This window comes from Martes martes (assembly GCF_963455335.1).
Source record: "Martes martes genome assembly, chromosome: 9".
In the NCBI taxonomy this organism is placed as follows: domain Eukaryota; kingdom Metazoa; phylum Chordata; class Mammalia; order Carnivora; family Mustelidae; genus Martes; species Martes martes.
Window position 1 is genome coordinate 30861546 of NC_137896.1, and position 22989 is coordinate 30884534.

Below are 22989 nucleotides of genomic sequence, written 5' to 3' on the forward strand. Positions count from 1 at the left end.
CAATTGAATTCATTTTCCGGGTCAATTTGGCTATGCTAACTCATTGTAACATGGAGTTATGAATATGAACTTTTAAATAAACCCACATAGAGGGAATTCTCTTACTGTCACAATGCTAAGGGAACTGAGTGCCCCGCTTAATTAAGTATTTCAGTTAATGGAGTTACCAGCACAATCATGGCCACTTTCAGAAATTAGAACAGAAACTAAAGTGACATTTGAATTAAACATAACCCTTCTGGAATGCAGGAAGCTTTTCAGGACCCTACAATCCCTCATGTACTATGTGGATGACACCAACTGTCACCACTTCAGAGACCTGGGCACGCCGGGGAAGAAGGGACAGCAGAATGGAAATAATCACATTTATCGCTCCACATTCCAGGCCCATGCTCCCTGGAGAAAAGGAGCTGCAGGCAGGTTGCAGTGGGAACCAGTGGGAACCAGTGAAATAGAGGGGCTCCCCTCCTTCAGGGGGTAAGAGTTTGGCTTTCATGGCTGGGTGATGACAAGCCATACCCAGATATAATACTTTCTTACCTCTAAGATTTAGTTTTTCTATTGGTTCTCCTTGCTCAAGTTCCTTATTTTTAAAGTAGGCTATAGATGTGTCTTTAAAGATGAACCAATATTGTTTGAAAGCCTTTAAGATTAGCTTCTTGGGCCTGCAAATTAAAGTACAGTAAGCATTTTAACAGCCATCCAGAAATGGAGGGATACATCGCAAATTTCACCTGGCTTGAGATGTTCTGGAAACCTGTTCAAATAACACACTGTATTGTTGAAAATAAATTTACATTGCTAACTCATTTCTAAAAACTGAAATGGGGTTTTTAATAGATGTAGTAGTTACTTCAGAATCTCAGGGTTTCGACCACTTTGGCTTTGCTACTGCCTGACATGTGACCCTGAGGAAGACACTTCCTCTGCCTGGGCCGCATGTCCCGCCTCTGTGTGATGGGGACAGTACCAGCCTCCAGCTCATGGGGCTTCTGCGAGAATGGGAAGAAGTAATCTCTGAGGGTGCTTATCACAGGACCTGGCATAACTCAATAAATAATAATAATAATAATATATAAGTAATATAATAAACATAATGATAATAAATTATTATTATTAGAGAAACATCTATGGATCTGGAGACATCTGTCATTTCAGTATACTTCTTGGATCTGAAAAAGCTATCCATATGGATGGCACAGCTTTCAAGGTATCAGGCATAAACACTAGATCTAAAAGTAAGCAAATTTTTCTGTAGTTTCCTCTTGATCCTTAAGAGAAACCGCCATAGGGGGCACGTGGGTGGCTCAGTGGGTTAAAGCCTCTGCCTTGGGCTCAGGGCATGATCCCAGGGTCCTGGGATCGAGCCCCACATCAGGCTCTCTGCGCAGCGGGGAGCCTGCTTCCCCCTCACCCCCGCCTGCCTCTCTGCCTGCTTGTGATCTCCGTCTGTCAAATAAATAGATAAAATCTTAAAAAAAAAAGAGAGAGAAAACGCCATAGAATTCCCAGTGAGTCATGGAAATCACAAAAACCTACAGCTAATCTATACAGACTTTATTGTTACTAAAAAAACATTTTGAGGGGTAAGATTCCCAAAAGTGAGATATGTGGGGGCCAGAACACTTTGCACTTTGGGTTGGACAAGGTTGGTAGGGCTAACGGCAGGTCTCAGTTGGGTCATTCAAAATAGAAAATGTGAGACAGAGCTGGGGAGTAGGAAAGTGGGTACAGCTGGGCAAAGAAAAGGTAATATGAATTGTCCATGTTTCCATGGGACAGTGCTGGCTGGCCATGGGGGTAGGTCAGGGTCTCTTATCTAAAGCAGTGGATTTCTGCACTCAAGAATGGTAGAGGGGAAGCCTGGTGTTGACCCTACTTATACATAATTTGGGGCAACTTTTCTGACATGTCAGTCCTGGATTTTCCTTAGCTAAGAATGTGTTATCCTTAACAGAAGGATAAGGGAGAAGATGATCATTTAAAAATTGGTGTACTACATAAAAAGTATAAAATAAAATTGGAAAACATTATAGGCAGTTAACATTTCCAAGATTTAGAAAACCGCTGCATTAAAGTAATATTTGTCGTTATTTTATATTTATATTTATTTAAATAATATTTGTCATGTTCAAAGTTGTAGTTATAATTCCAAGAAACGTATTTAGAATCAGATTCTCCAAAATTAATGGCATTTTCAAAATAGAATCTAAAGACAAGCCTATAACCAAAAGATAGTAAGGTCTTTCTTAGTTTAGTCCTAGGCATTTAAATATTTCATTCAGAATTAAGACTGAAACTCTGTGTCTCCATTCCAACTGGACTCTGAGAGTAGGGACAGATTCCCTCTGCTACCGTCTCCCAGTTTAGCTCGTCTTTCAGGCTATTTCCATTCATTCCCAAGGCTAATGATTACTGCTCCTGTTCCATGGTTCAGAAGCTGAGGATAGGGCCGGGGAAGAAGTGAAGAAGGTGGCTGGCTGGAGCATGATACCCACAGAATGCGGCAGTCATCTGAATCCTCATGGAGCCCATAGGGTCAAGAGAGCTCATGAAGAGATAAAATATGTGAAGTCACCTAACGAGGATGTGCGGCATGAGGAGTTTACAGGGGACACAGCACGTAAACAGAGAATGAAGGATGGATAAGACTTTGGGGGAAAGTGAAGAGAATTTCAGAAGGTGGCAACTGCACATGCCAAACGTAGAGGTGAGTCAGAGCTGGGCCCCTTGTGAACAAGAGTGGGGTCAAACACTTTTTGAACTCCTACCTCCCACTGGGCACTGTGTGGAGCAGTGGAAATGGGAGAGGGGAAGCTCTTCTGTAGCTATAGCATTTCCACAGGTGAGGGATGATTGAGACAGGAATGGCAAGATAGTTTGGGGCCAGGGTCGGACTTCACATGTTCAGCTAAGGCACTGGACTTTATTTTCTAGAATAATGGCTCTCACACTCTGGTGTTCATCAGAATTAGAAGGGAGCTTGTTAAAGGTACCTGAGCATGGGCCCTAATCCCAGAGACTCGTAGTCAGCAGGTCCAGGTTAAGGCCCAGGGTTCTGCATTTTAAGTAAGCTTTCCTATGGTGATTTCCAAGTTTGAGAAATGCGAGTCTAGGCCAGTAATCTCCAAACTAAAACTGGGTACACCCAATCTTTAAAATCTTTTTAATATTTTAATATATGATGTTACCAATATATGTTACCAATATACGTTACCAATATATGTTAGTGACTATAATAAATACCCATCCCTTAACATATTTATAATTGTTTATGTGTAATATTTGTAATATATGTACATTATTATCCTATACAAATAAAAAATGAACATGGAAAGTTCAATTTGTTTCAAAAAGGGAGGTTGTTACTCAGTGACATAAATCCCCGTTGAGGAAATACACTATTGGCTGTGCTCACTAAATCACAGTGTCCATGGTAGAATGCCATCTACTTCATTTTGAAGGTTTGTTACAGCAAAGCTACTGAGTTCCATCTTCCCTGATCTCCAACACTCACTTATGCAAATTAATCAGAAGAGGCTGCATTTGGGGCACCTGGGTGGCTCAGTCGTTGGGCGTCTGCCTTCAGCTCAGGTCATGATTCCAGGGTCCTGGGATCGAGCCCCGCATCGGGCTCCCTGCTCGGCGGGAAGCCTGCTTCTCCCTCTCCCACTCCCCTGCTTGTGTTCCCTCTCTCACTGTGTCTCTCTCTGTCAAATAAAATCTTAAAAAAAAAAAAAAAGAAGAGGCTGCATTTTTATATATTTAATAAGTGGGTTTCAAACACACTACAACTGCATTTAGATGACGTTTAACAGAGTTTAAAACTCTGCTTCCAAGTTTTAAAGGTGTGCAGATAACATTGTTTTATTATTTTTTAAACTAAAAATTGGTTTTATTCTAATTGGCTTTATTAAGTGATTCATAAATTGGGCAGCATCCTACCTGACAAGTAGAGAGAAGCTATGGGGAGGGGTACAAAAATGGAAGGTTGCCATAGGAAGGAAGGTGGGGTGAGAAAGTTATTAGTAAAAGAAAGGACCATCCCAGGCAAGGCCACCTTCCTTGTGGGGAAGGGCAGGAGGTCTTATTAGGTGATTACCTCATTTTTTGGGAGATGGAGGGCCCATGTGACAGATGACCTCATTGGTGCTGATCAGAAAATTCCCTTCTGATTGATTAGGACTCATTTCTGGGGGAAGCTGAAATTGCAACTAGGTTAGGTGTTAAGCCCTAGTTTGGAGACGGGATCTAAGTGATGCTGTTTTGAGCTTGTGGTTTTCTTTTTCACAGTTCTCCCATTTTGAACAGACTCTCAGCTTAACTGAGAGATGTGATCAAAATTTAGGGCAAGAGAATATTGTTTTAATAGGCAGTATCATTATTGGCAACACTGTGACAATGGAAACATTTCCGAATAAGTGCTTTCCAAAACGCTCTCTTCACAGCACTAATCTCTTTCGAATACCAATTGCATTCTCACTCATTTCACAGTCACCTTTTTCTTGAAGGAGAGGTGAAGTGTTTCATTATTTTGAAAGCATCTGCAGGCTGACCACGCACAGCCACTTGTCATCACAGAGAGGTCATAAATTCGGAACACATTCTTTTGAAAAAACAAGAGTGCATGACTCCTCTTAGACATATTTTTCCATGTGATAACCAGGGTATCTTAGTGGGACCAAAGATTTTAATGGTCACTCCCTCTTTATGAAGTTCCCACTGTATTTTAGGTGTCTTCTATTTATCAAGAATCTCACCAATAATCTCCCATAGACATTGTGTCAGTCAGCCCGGAACTTCTTTGGTCTAGTAAATTGCCTACTCGCCTACAGTAACTTGTCTGTGAATGAGGCAATGAATGAATTTTACATGTGCTCCTCTCTCTGTAATCCTCTAGAGGAGCCATTTTATTTATTCCGAAGTAATCTCTGCAACAGTGATTGCACCTTACAGTTTGGACATAAATAATTGTTTTTATTAAGGATGTAACTTAGCAGTAGGATAATAACTTGTCTGATCTGTACTTAGGGGTTTGCATAAAGTAGAATCTTGAAAGCCTGGTTGGACAGGAAGTTCTAGATTGACTGTTATTTTCTCTTAGCACTTTCAAGAGATTTTCTAGCCAACAAGAAGTCTGCTGCCCACTTAACCGTTTTTCCTTGCCAGGAAATCTGTCTTTTCACTCTGATTTAAAGACTTTCTCTTATCAATTATTGGCCTTACTAAGATGTGCATTTATAGTGATTTATTTTGATTGGAATTTATGATTCCTCAACTTAAGGATTTTTGGCTTCAACAATTATGGAACACTCTCAAGCTTTCTGTTTTGAATACTTGCCTCTTTCCCATATATTCTTCTAGAACTCCTAGTAGGTATATATTGAAACTTCTTATTCTACCTATAACATTTTCCATTTCTACCTATCTGTGTTCTCTATTCAACTGTGTTTTTATTTTAATTATTTATTTTAATTATTATTATTATTTTTTTTAGAGAGAGAGCGAGCATGTACATGTGTGTGAGTGGCGGGGGAGGGGAAGGCAGAGAGAGAGTGAGAGACAGAATCTTAAGCAGGCTCCACGCTCAGTGTGGAGCCTGAGGCAGGGCTCGATCTCACAACCCTGAGATGATGACTTGAGCTGAAATCAGGAGTCAGAGGCTTAACCTACTGAGCCACTCAGGTGCCCTTTAACTGTGCTTTTAAACTTGACATTCAGTGTACCTATTCAATTTTAAATTCCTATGACTAAATTTTTCCAATTTTAAATTCAATTTTAATTTTATTCAATTTTAAATTCCTATGACTAAATTTTTCATTTCCAGAATTTCTATCTGGGTCCTTTTCAATACTGTCTCTTCTCTTTCATGAGGATTTTTATCTGTTAGTTTCCTTAAGGATTCTAAACATATTCATTTTACTGTTTTTCCAGATTGTTCTATTACCTAACTGAAACTGCTAATCTTGTTTGTTGGGTCTGCTGTCTTTCCTTTACGGTGGTTCATGGTTAGTAGTTTTTATTGGGAGGTCAGTTTTTAGGGGGTTACTGTTTCCTCTAGAAGGCCCATGCATGCTAGGTTGTGGTTATTTCCCTCCAGGTATTTTTGTAATTACATTTGCCAAGGGCTTCATGGATTTTGTGGTCTTGGGCCATTTCTTTCTTTTTTTTTTTTTCAGAATTCACTTCTCATATAAGACATTTAAATTTAGATCTACATCCATGTGGGGCATAGGGTTTGACTCTAGTTTCTCCAAAGACTTTTCATTTCCCCATATAGGGCCCCACCCAGGAAGAACTTCCTCCTGCTTCCTAGGGCAGATGGACAGCTCTTCTACCCCCGGCTAAACAGAGAAGGCCACCTGTGCAAGTTTCTGCTGTTAGGCACGGGCTTCAGGCCAGGGTCAGTACCTTACAATAGGCCTACAGGGTCATCTCCTGTCTCTCCCAGGGATTAAAATCCCAGCCCCAAACCATGAGAATCTAGGTCTTGGCCCAAATCCCTCTGTACGTTGAGGCTTCATTGGTAGAATCGGATTCCCTCTGCATCGCCTGCAAGCTGGACCTCCCCGTCTCACCTCAACCTTGTATTCACAATGCTTTTATTTTCACTTTACCTTGCACTCATGCATATTTAGAGCAAGACTGAAGTTTGCATTAGATCGGACGTGTTTAGATAAGTTGCTGGAAACTGAAGTCCACTGTTTATATAGTGGGTTCAATAGATTTTGTTTAGGAAAAAAAAGAGCTTCACTGTTAAAAAAAAAAAAAAAAACAACAACGATTAAAGATGGTTCAGCTCAATGCTCTTCTACTGATAAGGAAAGGAAGCCCAAGGAATTGAAATGAAGGGTCTTTAAGGATCACACACGCTAAGAAGTAGGAGGAGTGGAGCTCCACTCTCCATGCTCCTTCCCGCCTTCCTGTCTCCTTTCTTTTTTGCTTCCTTTCTCCTTCTCTTCCTCCTTCATTTCTCCCTTCCAAGAACTGTATTATCTATTAAAGTCGACATCTTTAGACCTTTGGTAGATATAGTGACTGCTGTGAAACAGAAGACAATTTTGTGTGTTTGAGCAAAGCAATCACATTAAAGTGAAGTGGATGGAGGGCTTAACCCCGGAATGCTCTCTCCTTCACTGAAAACATCTAGAGGAAGGGAAAGGTCATCATTTGGTTTGGGAAGAGCTGCATTTGCTCTAGACAGAGAATATGGCAACTTACTTTCTTCACAGAATGATTATTAAAAATTATAAAGATGTATTGGTGGATTCAAATTATTACTGTAGCTCTGACTATAACAATATATGTGGTTGCAACCATGTATGCCACAAAAGCTAAATTTAATTAATTAATAACAATTAATGAAATTGACTTAATTTTTTAAAAATGGGTATTTCTGGTTTATTTATTTTTTATTTTATAAAAATATTTTATTTATTTCTTTATTTGACAGAGCGATAGATGGCACAGGTAGGCAGAGCAGCAAGCAGAGGGAGAGGGAGAAGCAGGTTTTCCACCAAGCATGGAGCCCAATGCGGGGCTTGATCCCATGACCCTGGGATCATGACCTGAGCTGAAGGCAGCCGGTTAACTGACTGAGCCACCCATTGTTTGAGATCACATTAAAACAACAAAAAAATCTTTTTGTTAAAGATTTTATGTATTTATTTGACACAGAGAGATATAGTGAGAGAGGAAACACAAGCAGAGGGAGTGGGAGAGGGACAACCAGGCTTCCTGCTGATCAGGGAGCCCAATGCAGGGCTCGATCCCTGGACCCTGGGATCATGACTTGAGCCGAAGGCAGATGCTTAATGACTGAGCCACCCATTGTTTGAGATCCCATTAAAACAAAAAAAGCAACTTATAGAAACCCAGTGATAAAAATCATTACCTTTGGATGCTTCTCACTTATACCTGATTTGCTGTTCACTCTTTCTAAGTCTTTCTTTGCATCATATGTTCCCCAAACAACTCGTGTTTCTTTTCAAGCCAACTGACCCGCTGAAGTGTCGGTGTGTTAAGAAAAGTAAACGAACCATAAAGTGACACGAGTAATTGGTAGAACTTCAAAGGGGCCTTATTCTTTTCATCTTAACACACCCTGGCACCATCATAAATGTTTTATTTCTTTCCATGAAATAAAAAACTCCTCTGTCTTTTTAAGTCTCAGATTGGTCTGAGGTGACTGGGGAGTTTTTCAGAAACAGTGTAAGAGGCAAAGGTTGATAAACCGAGGTGACTACTTCTGTATAAGCCCAGGACCAAAGTTCTAGAGACAACTGACTTTTCAACCATGAAAGAACCTTCGAATGATGCCCACTCCTGAGCCTCGCGGATGACCAGTCTAGCACAGGCGTTCACTAGTTGCAGACACTGGCCATGTTTACACCATTTATTGAGCACATACTATAAGCCAGGGACCATGCTCAATGCTTCATATATGTTATTTTCTTCAATCCCCCCAATAAACCCAAGAAGAGGTGTGCCCCATTTTATAGATCAGGAAACTGAGGCTCAGGCACATGACAATGCCCAAGGTAACCCAGCTAGTACAGGTTGTCAAGCCAGGATTCAGCCCATTGTCTGTCTGATGCCAAAGCTCGAGCTTCATCTTTGAACCAGGAACTTGCCTAGTGCGGGTTCAGTTTAAATTCCTGGACTGTTCACCTGCGAGGCTTTGTTAGGAGAAATCCCTTTCCCCTTTAAGGGTCACTTACCTAAATAATTTGAGATGATCTGCAAGTTTAGGGATATCAGTAATGTCCTCCTAAGGAAAAACAGATAACATTTCATAAGTGGTTAATTAGGTGGTGTTGATCCTCTGTATCTGCACTGTCCAATACTGTAGCCACTCACCACATGGGGTGATGAAAATGTGAATTAATCAAAATTAAACTAAATGAAAAACTCAGTTCCTCAGTCACACGAACCACATTTCTAGTAGTGACCTCAGCAGATGGGGAGTGGGCGATGGAGGGGGGTGGGAAGGGGCACAGCAGGGGTTTCTGGGTGGCTGGCAAAGTTCTAGTTCTTGATCTGGATGGTGACTTGGATGATTATACAAATTTGTTAAGATGTACATCCCCCCCCCCACTTTTCTGTATGGATCATGGGTCATACAAATGAAAAGAGATTTAAAAAACTGACCAAGCACTACCATTCAAGATAAAAATTTGAGTTAGAAACTGCTACTTTTATATACAAACAAAATATTTTACAAATTTTACCTCAGAGAGGGTAAATCTAGTTACATCTAGTTCACTGATTAACTTCTCAAAAGGAACGTGGTTCAGAGTTCATTCTGCGGTGTAGGCGGGTGCCTACTTTCCAAATGAAAAGCCTATTGTTTAGCATCACATGAAAATATTGAGGGAGGGAGGAGGGACTTTTTCATTTATTCTGAGAAGGATCATGGTCTACCTATTCAGTGGAGGAAGTTGACAAAAGAGAAGTCCAATTCAGTGAGCCCTGTGTCTCCTATAAACGTGAGACAGGGCTCTGAATCTCCACAGAATCTTGGCATTTAGTTTGTGTGAAGTATTTGCTTTTGCGTAATACCAACTTCCCATTTTTAAGGAAATCAATTATAGGGAAACATGCATTAAATCCATAAGAATATGGTGACTCATTTTTATCTCTTACTATTTATATCCAATGACAATAGATCCACCTCTCTGATTCAGTGTGCATTAAACTAATAATTACTCCCATGACTGAAGTACTTAGTTAAACAAAAGGGTGGTACTCAACAGATGAATCAAACAGGAGAGGCATTCCGATTATAAAGCACAACTTATTGTGCCATTCGGCCACGTTTCATGGATAAGGAGATGATAAAATAGTTGTATTACTTTATGTCTCACCGGAAGGTTTTTGTCTATTTCCTGAAGTCAAAAGGGTTTAGGAGCTTTTTCGAGTGTCCCAGAATAAAGGCCCTCACTGTGTCAACCTTGCCCAGTTGCAGTGCACGGCTAGGTCAGTAGATAATAGGCTTTGTATCTGTGAAGCACCTTCTCCGTTCTCACAGCTAGCTGTACAACAGACTGGGTGGTTCTCTCCACACCTGAGGGGAGGGACTGCCTCAATGAAGAAAAGCCCTTGGCGGTGGCAGTCTTTGCCTCCTACTCCCCAGCTTCTCCCTAAGAAATACATATAAAAGTACTGCCCTTAACAGCACCGAACATATCTCATAGTCCCTTCCAGAACTGACCAGAGAAAAGCCAGTCAGGTCTTGCTAGCTTTAAGCTTGTGAGAAGTATGTTTTTTTTTTTTTTTTTTTAAACAGACACAAGATTCTCTTATTTCTCATAAAAAAGAGCTCATTTAGATGTGTCAGCCCATGAGAACGCAGCCACTGTTCTGAGTTACCGGAAAAGTTCATACCAAAGTGTTGTCTGCTTTTCCACCTTCTAGGGTCACTTCCAAGTTAGAGAGTGCCGCTTCTACTTCATCGACCTCAGACTCATTTGCAAAATCCTCTGTGTCAGCGGACAGCGACAGTTTGCTAATGTGATACTATGATATAAACAGAGGTTTCAGAAATGTTATAAACACACATGCATCCCTCAGCACTTTCCTCTTGTTGAAGACAATCTCTTCTGAACGTCTTCTGGAAGGAGGTCTCCCTCCTCTGAAGGGAAAATGACATTTTCATCTGAATTATTTTGAGAAGGATGCTTAGTCATGTTCAAACTTGGTTCTTCTCCGTCACTGGTTGAGCTTGTAGTAGGGATGAGATAAAAATTACAAGACTAACGCCTTATAGAAGATGGGCGCATGTGCGGGGTATGAGGAATATTTTAAATTGAAATGGATTCCCCTCAATTTCAGTTCTTTCTTCAAAGAAAAGAAACAGTATGAAGAAAAGGAAACTTTAAGAAAACAAATTTGCTTTGTTTTCTTCCAGAGAGAAGGTACTGAAGTTCCCATACTTGCAGTGCTGCAAAGATCAACATTTCTTCTTCCGTGCAGTCAATTTCTTCCAAGAGGATGGCCCACCTGGCTTGTTCATAGAGTTGGTTGATTCGGACAGCATCGTACTAAGGGAAGAAACAGGTAGGTGTGTATGTGTTGGGGAGGGGACATATTTATATTCCTCAGTACGAAAACACTGGAAACATGGAGGCCATTCTTTGTTAATGCAGAAATTTGTGCTCAGGTTAGTGAAAGAAATACTTCTCTTTCCACTGCCCCAGCTCATTTTACTTCTGAACTTAGAAACTGCTTTGTCAAAATATTTTCTAGAGCTTCTTCAAGGGGCCAGAATTGACCCATCTCTGATTGCATTATTTCTCCCTCTCTTTTATTATACTTCCACTGATAGGAAAAACCATCGTCACCACCAATCTACAGGACTCTCTTCATTTGACAAAACTGCAACTCTGTACCCATTAAACCATACTCCTATTCTGCCCCCCCCCATAGGTATACAGTTTCCTGTGTCCTTAAAGAAAAAAGGTGAGGAAAATATGGAGGACGAATAGAAAGATAGAGTGCCTAAACAGATTTATCACAGGGTGATTAGCATTAGTTTATTTTTCCTTTTGCATTAACCTTGTACACACTAGAAAAAAAGGTGATAGGGGATCTAAAAATCCATAGTGAGCCCAAACCAGCAAAGAGCATTGCTATCAGGTCAGTGGGAAATGGAACCCACAGTAAAGGCATGGTCCTTCCCGGCAGTGCCGGAGCTGCTGGCAGGGCAAGACAAACACGAACCCACACGCGTGGCCCTTGGGAAGCTGGAGGACTGAGAACCTTAAGAAAGTCTGTCTTTGCTTTGTGAACTTTGCGGGGCACACCTCAGAAGCTGGCCCCAGGACCTGCCCCAAACAAACCAAAACAGAACACACGTGAGAATATTCACAACAACGTTGCTTATAACAGCTCTGAACCAGAAAGGTTCCAGGGGGGTCCCTCGATTGGTGAAAGGCAAAAATGTGGGCCTCAGGCACAAGGGGATGCCACTTGGCAGTAAGAAGGAATGTGCTATGGATACACATGAAAACACAGAGGGACCTCAGATCCAGAGGCACCAGATGACATACTGTATGAGTCCATCTAAAGGAAACTTCCAGAAAAGGCAAACCTGGAGACAGAAAGCGGACCAAGTGGTGGGCTGGGGCTGGGAGCCAGGACTGACCACAGATGGGATACGAGGAAACTTTTTTGGGTGATGCCAAGTGTTTTACAACTGGATTGTGGTGACGGTTGCACAACCATATGAATGTACTACAATCATTATAATAGAATTTTATGGCATGTAAATGACACGGCAATCAAGATAAAAACAACTAAAAAAGCACATTCTAAGTATACCAAAAACCATGCAACCCCTGCCCCCCTCCCTAACAAAAAGACCCCTATAAACTGTTTACAGACAAAATCCAAATAGTATGTGCAGCTACTAAAATTTGAATTGGACTGTCTGTCTGTCTTGGTCTGTTCCCCAGTCAGTCACAGTGTCTTCAATCCTAATGCTGTAGGAGTTTTAGTGAGAGTAAGTTAAATCACCCAATCAGGCTTTTCTCTCGAACGCAGTCAGTAAAGACGTACAAAAATGAATCAGAACTTCCACACCCAAACAAACCTAATTCCCCTGCCACCCCCCCTCCCCCGCCGCAAAGCCAAATAAAACAATATGGTTGGAAGAACGTTGGCCAAACAGAAGTTGGCCCACATTTGCAGACTGACAGTAGGAGAACAAGCTCTAGTACAAGATGTTATGATGGACAGGATGAGCCCTGGCTCCCACTGAAGAACACTGGATTGTTCTATGGCAGCCAGCAGAGCTCGGGATTTCCTTCTCTGGAGTCTTGTTCATGTTCCCCCTGAGGCTCTACAACATCAAAAGGTCCCAGGTTTTGGTGGGTCATTTATTAACAAGCACCCTAACAGGTCTTTCTCTCTCGGAGAACTCTGTCAGTGGTTTCCCTGACGCAAGAGACAAATTTTCTTCCCTTGGTGGGGATTGGCTGTTCTTGCCCTTCCTTGGCTCTCGATTTCCCTTGTCTGCTGGTTTTCTGAAAACAGAAATCCTAGACTGGGAAGCACATGGTTTCTGCCACCTCCATTGCCTGAATCCCTGTCTCTTCTCCTCCAGACAATTCAGTTAACCCCTCCCTCCGTCCACCAGCCACCAAGACAAACAAGTACCAAGACCTGTTTCCCAGAGTTTCACTCCCTCAAGAAAGGGTCACTATTGAGATCTCCTCATGGAGGGTTCCCAGTTAGCTGGGAGGAACTTTCAGTATCCTCTAGGACTCTTACTAAAACTGATGTGCACCTTTTCTCTACTGAACATTAAAAAAAAATACTATGAATTATTGGAGTTTTAACAGTTTTTTTTAAATTCACAGTTGAAATGGGGCAAATGAATAAATAATAAAGGGATTTGGTTTGAATGAATTCTAAAGGGACAAAAGAACGAACAACAAAAAGTTAGTCTCTTTCTCTTCTTTGTTCCCTACAAATGATAGTTTCTCTATGGACTGTTTTATACCTTGTTCTTTTTCATTCGATAATGAAATCCCTTGAATGGGATCCACATCAAAAGAAAGCTGATTCATTCTTCTTAGCAACAACACTACATGGATATATTATAATATACTTAACCACTTCCCTATTGATGGATGGTTAGGTAGTTTCCAATTTTCTTCCTCAAGCCTTATTTCTGGTCAGTTTTTGCTTTAGATCCAACTTAATGCCCCTGGACCTAGCTTGTGTCTGGAGTGCCTCACTTCCACTGAATCATGGCAAATGAGCAAATTTTGGTAATAACTGTTCTTGTATACAGACATATCAATGCACATATTTGAGTATAACTGTGGCATAAATACAGTGCAGTGGATTTTCTGGGTCAAAGCTATGTAGAATTACCTAAGCTATGTAGAATTATCTTCGATAAGGATCAGATTAATTTGTACTTTGGACTACAAGCAGGGTATGAGAGCCATTTCCCCCACACTCTTGCTAAGATAGTGTATGAAACTTTTTGATCTTTGCCAATATAAGGCTAAAAGTCAGTCTGGTTCCTTTTCTATGAACTACATGTTCACATCCTTTGCTCATTAGGTTACTGGGTGGTTGCTGTTCTTCTTTTTTTTTAAATTGATTTCCAGGAGCTCTTTATTAGGGAAATTAGCCTTTTGTTTGTTGCATGTGTTGCAAAGACTGATTTTTTCCACTTTGTATATAGTTTCTTGGCATGCATAAAATTTTAATTTATGAAAATGTACCAATCTTTTATGGATTCTGGATTTTGTATTTTTAAACTATATTATTTTTGAAATTTTGTATATTCTAGTATTTTTGTGTATCTGAGATTTTAATCAGTACTTGTAACCCTGGTGCAACCTCCTGCCTACATCTCTCCTCTGAAAGCTGGAGAGGAGAAGCTCCTTCATTCTACTATACAATCTGGTTCCCATCTGTGGGGTGTCCTGTCTGTTTTACCTGGTTTCATGGGTGCTATCTTTGCTCTTCTTGCTTTGATTGTAGATTCTATGAAAACATGAACTGCATCTTAAGTTTCTGTATCCCTCTATCTACTCAGCATCTAGTAGAAAGTTGAAACTAAACGTAGTTGTATTTATAGCATTTCATACTTTAGAAGAGGGGAGAAAGGAACTCTAAAGTGGTTGGGGACCATTTTTCCTGTGCCCCAAAGCCATATCCCCAAAGCCTGAGTCTTCTGGCCATGCTTGGGTTGACAGCTTCTATTTGGCTATTAGATTCAAACAGGTTTCCTTCATGAGCCATGTGGAGAGAACTCTTTAGCAATTAAGCAAATATAATCATTTAAAGCACCCTTGAAAAAAATCAAAACAACCCCCCCCCGCCCTGCATTTTGGAAGAAGCCGTAGAGTAATTTCTCCTGAAGTTTTTATCAAAGAGCCAAAATTGGCTTGTTTGCCATGATTCAGTGGAAGTTAGGTGCTCCAGACACAAGCGAGGTCCGGGGGCATTAAGTTGGATCTAAACCAAGGACTGGCTTATTTTGAAGAAGATGCCAGTTAGGAAGCACTGGGACCCAAGTTGCACCTGCAAAGACCAGACTTAACATCAGGATCCAGGAGAAGACAGTGCCACGAGAGGCAGAATCACTGTTGTGGGTGAGAAAGGGTAAGAAAGGGTGAGAAAGGGGTCTACCCACCAACCTGGGATAAAATCACCCTGTGCACGTGGAGGGCCCGTTTATATTCTCAACATGTGGCAGGTTAAGTGCTGACTCACAACTCCACAAACAGGCCAAGGAGGGCCAAGGAAGGGGCAGAAATTCAGAGGATTTATTTCACCACTCAGTTGTCCTAGTAAACGTCGGCAGGCAGATGGGTACTTAATGGGAGTTGCTGACCAGCTGGGGTCTTTATTCATACAGATGGTCTCTCTTTCTCATCACCAAATTCTTATCTGGCTCTGCAGTGGGGAGTGTGGTATGCACCATCATGGGGTCCTGGCTTGTTCATGAGAACTGGCTCTTAACCTTGGCTCGGATGCTCCTTCCTTCCTAGGAGAGTCCAGCTCTGTGAGCCACTCTCCTCTTGTTCCTCCGTTCATGGGGATGGAAAGGGGCAGCGCACACCACGCTGGGAGGGAAGACCCCGAGAGGCTCCCACTAACTCAGGGGCAGCTGATCACGTCATTGCTTTTATGTAAAAAGACTAGAGAGTTTAGCAGAGCTAAACAGAAGATTATACAAATTAACCCTAATTCGGAGAACTAAATGACTGGATCTTCCACTTCTAGGCCTTCACATTGAAAAAAGGAGAGAGAGAGAAGAAGCACCTGGGTGGCTTAGTTGGCCAAGCGTCTGCCTAGGGCTCAGGTCATGATCCTGGGGTCCTGGGATCGAGTCCCATGTCTGGCTCCCTGCTTGATGGGGAGTCTGCTTCTCCCTCTGCCTCTACCCTCCTGCCCCCTGCTCATTCTCTCTCTCTCTCAAATAAATAAATAAAATCTTTAAAAAAATGAAGAAGATAAAAAGTATCTTACTTTGGGATTCAAGTCAAAGAAAGTGTAGTATTTAAATCGTAACAGCAGCTGCTCATCCTCCTGGATGCCTTGCTCCATAAGGGAACGTGAAGAGTCCAGCCAACTGGAAAACAATAGGATGAGTTTTAATAGTCAATCAACTTTACACACACCTATTATAGCATTACCTAATATGTTTCTATACATATTTACATTTATATACATGTATTGACATTTATATACACATAGATGTAGATGTACACATACGTGTGTGTGTATTTCCCTGAACAAAGTCTGAGTAAGTAATATAACCAAAAACCTGTAAGGGAGAGGACTTGATAATATCTTACATCTACGTTTTATTTTATAGCTTTTAATAACTTTCCAGATGTTTTTTGTATGTATATTTTGTTTACACTGATACTTTAACCCAGTGAAGAAGCCAAGAAAGTTCCTATTTTCTCAGTGTTATGGGTGGGAAAATGGAGTCTTAGTGACATTAAGTGCTATGTTCAAGGTCATGTGCCTTGTCATGGAGCCAGAATGAAAATCTCTACTTGCTGACTTCCCGCACTGCTTCTCCTCTGTCTGGTCTGACTCAACGCGGGGTCTATCTCATTGGCTAGAACTTTCTATAACAATGTAAATATTCTGTATTGCCCTGTCTGACCGACTGCCCACTAGTCACATGTGGCTAGTGCAGATTTAAATGTAGCTAGTGCCACACTTTAATTTTAATTAAGTTCAAAGTGAAATGTAAATATCCACCTGTGGCTAGTGACTCCGGTCTGGATGGCACAGTTCTAGAGCTGAAAAATAAATACTGGGTCATGGTAAGGGGTGGAGAGGTGGAGAATAAAAGTGAGCAACAGAATGAGACGGGGATGAATGCCATCCAGTCCCATGGAGTGAAGATAGCCTGAATGTCTGTTCTACCAGGTCTTGGGGGGTAAATAAGGATGACTGAGATACAATCTGTGGTGTAGTGGGGGAGTGAGGTCCAGTGAGGGAGTGAGGTCCAGTGGGAGAGAGTGAGCCTCATAATAGAGGAATGTGGTGACAGAGAAGCGAAATGGAGCCATGTCCTTACCCTGTGTTAAGCCTGGCTTTGTCAACCAGAGACCGAGGCTGGTACATATCTGCCAGTGCTTCTGGTGACTGGGGGGGTTGGCTGAATGCCAGGATGCTGCAGTTTTGTTCCGTCAAAGGGCTGTCGCTGAACCAAGTCATGGTGGAGGATGCGGGCGTTCCACTGATGGGGTCGTACGTGGGAGTCATGGTTTTACTGTATAAGCCAGGACTTACTGCAAGGCAAAGGGAAGCATGCACTATGATACGAGATTCAGGGGGAAGGGTCTTCAGAAAAATAGGTGCTAACATTGCTTATACCCAAATGGATTTTGAATTTAAATGTTTGTACCACTTAAATGAGTTATGACTGATGGGAGAAGAGTTTTTAGCTCCTGAAAAGGCAGAGAACTCATAGGCCATAGTAACGCCTAAAACTAACCCAGGCAAATGTTGGGGACTTTCTCTTTGTCAGTTCAAAATTCTATTTCAGCAGTGAGTTTTGGCACCATCAGAGAACAGAAGGTCCCCCAAGAGTGCATGTACAGACTTTATTTTTGGGCAAATTCTTTAGGCAAATAACAGTACCTGACAATTTTAAGAACCCAGCTAGTTGATGGTTTATAAGTCATATGGTCTGTGTAAGGAAAATGCAAAAAACACTTTTATTCTTTGCATTAGAATATACTACGCAAGAAGACCTTTATTGCAAGCAAGCTAGAGGTTGATTTGCTTTTATGTAAAAAGACAAGGATAGTGTCTTTCCAGAATTTTTACCTGCCCACTTGTTAGACGCCCAATGCAAAATTTAAACTGAATTCAGGAAAGAGTTACATGAAGATAGAATCAGGAAGAGAAAAGTATTATTTGAGTGATCCAACTAATCTCTTTCCCCCCAGATTCACGGCCAATTCCCTTAAAGTTTTGCATTCATCAACAACATAATATACACAGTGAAACTAATAATGTATACAGTGGGTAGAGCATGTCTTGATCTCAGGGTCGTGAGTTCAAGCTCCATGCTGGGTATAGAGCTCACTTAAAAAAGTAATGAGCTATAAAACAAACCATATTAAAAATATTCTGTGAGTTCTAAGATTAATATGCATATAATTGCATAAGATTAATTGCATATTAATTGCATATTCTTCATCACAGGAATCCTGAAATTTTAGTCCTTCTTTGGGGGCAAGGGAGGGGAGGGATGGGAAGACGAGGGAAAGAGGAGCAGAAGGAGGGAAATGTCTTGGGATTTAAGAAATCTTTGTATTTAAGAATGAAACACAACAATAAAACAGCTGTCATGAATCATACCCGGTGGACCTGAAGTCGTTGGAGAACCCTCCAGGTTCAAAATATCTTCAATTATGGGCTCCCTGTTACTTTTGTCTTTTTTTTTCTTCTTTTTAAAATAGTCACCAGATGGCTTTAACAAGGAAAGTTCTTCTGATCTTCTGATATCTAACAAACAAATAAATATAAAGAAAAATGAAAAACTATCAAAAAGGAAAAAGAGGGGGTGCCTGGCTGGCTCAGTTGGAGGGGAAGGTGACTCTTGACCTCAGGGTTGTGAGTTCAAGCCCCACGTTGGGCAATGAGATTACTAAAAAGAAATAAAATGAAACTTAAAAAAAACAAAAAACAAAAAACGAAAATTCCTTGAGACTCAGAGTCATGCTGGGCATCTGAAATCATTTCTCAGGAAATTCCTGAGACGTCAATGGAACTAAATTACACCTCTTTGGAAGAAACAGAAGGGGAACAGAGACTCCTAAAACAGGTGCGGGCACGTGTGGGGTGGGCGGGAGAGGGGAGTGTCCAAGAGTGGAGGGAGATTTAGTCTAATAAAAGTCCTAGTTGTTTTTTAGTTTATTATGAAACTATTTCAAAGATAACCAAAGCAAAGAGAATAGTATAATAGTCCCTTCGTGTTTTCGTCAGTCAGCTTCAACCACCATCAGCACTTGGCTGTTCTTGCATTATCTGTTCACTACCAACTTTTCCCTCCTTCTCTTTTCTCTCTTTTTTCAGTGTGTTTTCTAAAATAACAACCAAGAACCTCCCTTTTTCTTTATAGAACATAGATCCTGACAGCCTTTCTCTTACACTGTGCCGGATCACTAATTTCATCCCTATGGCAGGAAGCCGGGCTGCCTGCGCATCTCTTTGCCGCCCTCACCACTTCCGCTCTGATGCAACTTCCGGTGGCTGCTAGGACAAGTGTCTCTGCGCCACAGAGATGCCATGGTCTGCACTGCCCAAATGCTAATGCATCAGGCCACACGAGTTCAGAGAATTAACATTCCCCGAGGGCAGCCCTCAATGACTGACAGGAGTGGTATATTAACCTCCTGGTCCCTCAGCCCTTGGGCAGGCCAGCTCTGAGGCATGTTACATTGTCTCCCAGGAGCCCCCAACTGCCCCAAATGCGACTGGGTTGGTGACACTCTCTTATGGATGGCATTCTCTTTCCAGTCTTATGTCCTCACCCCCAACCAGTGTCTACTGGAATCACCTTCCCCCCTCTCACCCAAATAAATGTTTGTCCTTGAATTCTTATCTCAGGGTCTGCTTCTGGAGCACTCAAACCAAGAGGATTCCCGGTTTTCTCCATTAGTCAAATATATTTATAATTGCCATTGCCAATCACAACTCCTGATGACCATTAACCACACTGAGCTGCTATGTGATTCCAAGTAAAAGCCAAGGAATGTGCAGGGTAGAATCTGAAAGCAGCTTTCCTGGAGGCGGATGCACCCATTCCATAGGTCCTGCCATTTTTCAGTTCAAACACTGCTTCATGCTGAGGCTGAGGCTAGCAGTTCAGCTTCATCCTCTTCCCCTGTAACCAAGGATGCTTGATTGTCAGGTTGCAACCCACACCTGTGCCCATTCCAAATGCATAATTTATAGATGAGACCAGGAGATGAATCAGAATTTCCAGTAGGAGAATTAGAAACAAAACAATCAAACCAAACCAAACCTGCATCTCTAAGCCCAAGATTTGCATCTTGCCTTTTCTTTGTGAGAACACCCATCATATTGCTAAATATTATTTAACTTCAGTTGAACAGATACAAAAGACAATAATCAGAAATGCCAGGTTGAGCCCTTTAGAACGACTATGAAGATATATTCTGGAAAAGAGAAGAATGTCTGACCTTCTCTTTTCCAGATCTATATATGTTGCAACCTCAAGTTTTTGGCCCCAGCCACAGATGTGTCTTTCTTGTCTATTGTGGACTGGGCTTTATTTTATCATTTCCTTTGTTTTCCAATCCTCATTGGAATATTGCTGGAAACAACACGCCCTGGTGCTGGCCATTTTCCCACCATGTATCAGAGGCACTGCTGGTGAGCTCTGAAATGGAAGGTTCCATTCACTTGTTCACTTAATAGTTAATGAGCAGCAAACGTGTGCCCAGCGTTGTGCTAGGTGTTAGGAACTCGGGCATGCTCAAATAATGGTTTCTGTCTTCACCCTATTTAATACCATAGCAGTCCCTACTGCCCAACATTGGAACTCCCAATCCTACATATACTGTTAGAGCTTTTCTTTTTTTTCTCTACCAAATATCTCCTTTTAACATCTTATTTTTAAATTACTTTTACATTCATTCTTTCTTTCTTGTCTCTTCATCTTAGCATGTCAGCTCAAGAAGGGAAGGGGTTTGGTACTGTTTTTATTGTTCACCAATCCCTAGCACTCACCACAATCCCTGCCTAATCGGGATATATTTGTTGAAGGAATGAATGAATGAACAGTTTATAGTTTAATGGGGAAGAGAGATCACTCACTCATATATCATAAATACTGTATTCAAATGCCAAATCTTAGCCTTAGAACCAAAGAATGCACCTATACACATTTAAAAATATTAAACAACAAAACCTTCAGAACATAGGGTTCACTTCCATTATAGAAGTTCCCCAAATATATGGTTTGGGCAGTGTTGTCCCTAAAGACTGTTAAAACTGTAAGGATTAGTTTTCAATCCATAATGAAGTATAACTTCCTGCTTTAAATAAATTCCACAGATAATTTTTGTGGATAGAGTTTTGCTGTAGTGAAGTGTTAGTAAAGCAATTAAGACACTGAAACACCATTATCTCAAAAACAATAAAGATACATCAGCTCTATGGTGGTGATGATTGAATGGAACTTCCTTGTTTGCCTTAAAAATAATGATGATATTAGCACAGCTTAAAAGAATTAATTTTTTTTGTGGGGGGGATAATCTTAATGGGTTTGTTTCTTCTGTTTACAGATCTCTTTTGAAATAGTGTTAAGCTTGGTGGAAATGAATCTGATTTACTCCAATAACGTTCCATTTGGTTTAACTCCACTTGCACGGTGAAAGTCCCCAGAAAAAACTTGAAAAGTATGCTTCCTAGTAAAGGAAGCGTTCTATAAAGCCAACCACTTGTAGGCAGAAAGCACACATAATTTCTCTGTCCTCCTTCACCAACAGTCCAAAGGGCACAGGGCCCCTCTAGGGTACTCACTCAGGATTTTGCAGATATCACTGACAGCTTTAAAAACCACAGCCGAGAAGCTGACTCGCAACCTCACTGTCTTCGCGTTTGGCAGGCGGAGGCGAAGCATTTTGTGCTGAGGGGTGAAGAGAAGCTTTGCGTCTGCCTGGACCCCACATTTGTCCAGAGTCCAGTGCGTTTTAAGAAGCCAGCAATGTTTCTGTTCCCACCAGAGGGCAAAGTCTGACCAGTCTTGGGCTATGTCTGCAAAAATGGAAAATACCATGAAGTGAAATGAGAGAGAACGCTAGAGTCCATTTCATTGTATGCAAGAGCTGAAACCTACAAATGGTCTTCAGCTCCCCATCTCCTTTTACAACCCGCGGCTCAAACAAGCCTTGGACTGTCTTCAAAGTCTCTAAGGTGGGGCAGGTAGAAAACAGAGACTGAACCTTATCCTGATGACATTTGAACACAGTGAAAGGAACAGAAACATACACATTTTGTTCTTGATAAAAAAAGCTGGAGTTCTTTTCCCTTAAGTCCTTTAGGGGCGTGGTCCTTTCTGGGAAAGCCGGGAGTATTCGACTTTAATCAAGATTATTTCCCTACTAGAAATGAATCCTTACACCACTGCTCCGCAGAAGAACATCAATAACTCTCAAAATCTGCACAGAAGGACTATAAAGCCGACATTCCCCGCCCCCATAATGTCCAGCTCTCTTATCACCGACACCAGATTCCCAGTTTCCGAAGTGTCTACATTGAGATCAGCTGAATATTTTCTCTCTCTCAATGTCAGCATCAGTGTGGACTCTTTCCCCTCCTTCAATGCTGACATCAAAGTTGAATCTTCTTCCTTTGTCAGTGTTGGAACCAACAGTCCATCCTTTATTTTTTTTTTAATTTTAATTTTTTTTAAAAGATTTTATTTGACAGAGATCACAAGTAGGCAGAGAGGCAGACAGAGAGAGAGAGAGAGAGAGAAGGAAGCAGGCTCCCCGCTGAGCAGAGAGCCCGATGCGGGACTCGATCCCAGGACCCTGAGATCATGACCTGAGCCGAAGACAGCGGCTTAACCCACTGAGCCACCCAGGCGCCCTTATTTGTTTTTTAAAACATGTTTCTCTTTCTCTCATTCTCTCACTTTGTTGGAAAACTTTTCTTTCAATGCTGTTGGTAGAAGTAGAAATTCTGTGACTATTTCAGAAAGTCCTATTGTGCAGTAATTCCTCTCTGAGCTATACCCCAATGAAAATGCCTCTATCTACTCACCAAAGACCCTGAAAATGGAAACAACCCAAATGCCCACCAATAGGTAAATGGATAAATTGTGGCCTAATCACATGATGCAATACCACACAGCAATGAGAGTAAAAGAACCAAACTATATGCAACAATATGGGTAAATCTCACAGATATAATGTTAAGTGAAAGAAAGCAGATGCATAAAAGTATGTTCTACGTGAG

At 41.4% G+C, this 22989-nt stretch overlaps 1 protein-coding gene across 1 annotated transcript in view; it reads right to left on the reverse strand.

Annotated features, from left to right (window-relative positions):
- Nucleotides 1–22989, reverse strand: part of FERMT1 (FERM domain containing kindlin 1) — a 36492-nt gene that overhangs the window by 8277 nt on the left and 5226 nt on the right. The window contains exons 3-10 of the mRNA XM_080813726.1: nt 21550–21783; nt 18358–18504; nt 17066–17279; nt 15997–16099; nt 10935–11042; nt 10387–10518; nt 8721–8770; nt 541–665 (exon numbers count right to left, since the gene is read on the reverse strand). Coding sequence (XP_080669852.1) covers nt 541–665; nt 8721–8770; nt 10387–10518; nt 10935–11042; nt 15997–16099; nt 17066–17279; nt 18358–18504; nt 21550–21783 — 1113 coding nt within the window. The remainder of the gene's footprint in view (nt 1–540; nt 666–8720; nt 8771–10386; nt 10519–10934; nt 11043–15996; nt 16100–17065; nt 17280–18357; nt 18505–21549; nt 21784–22989) is intronic.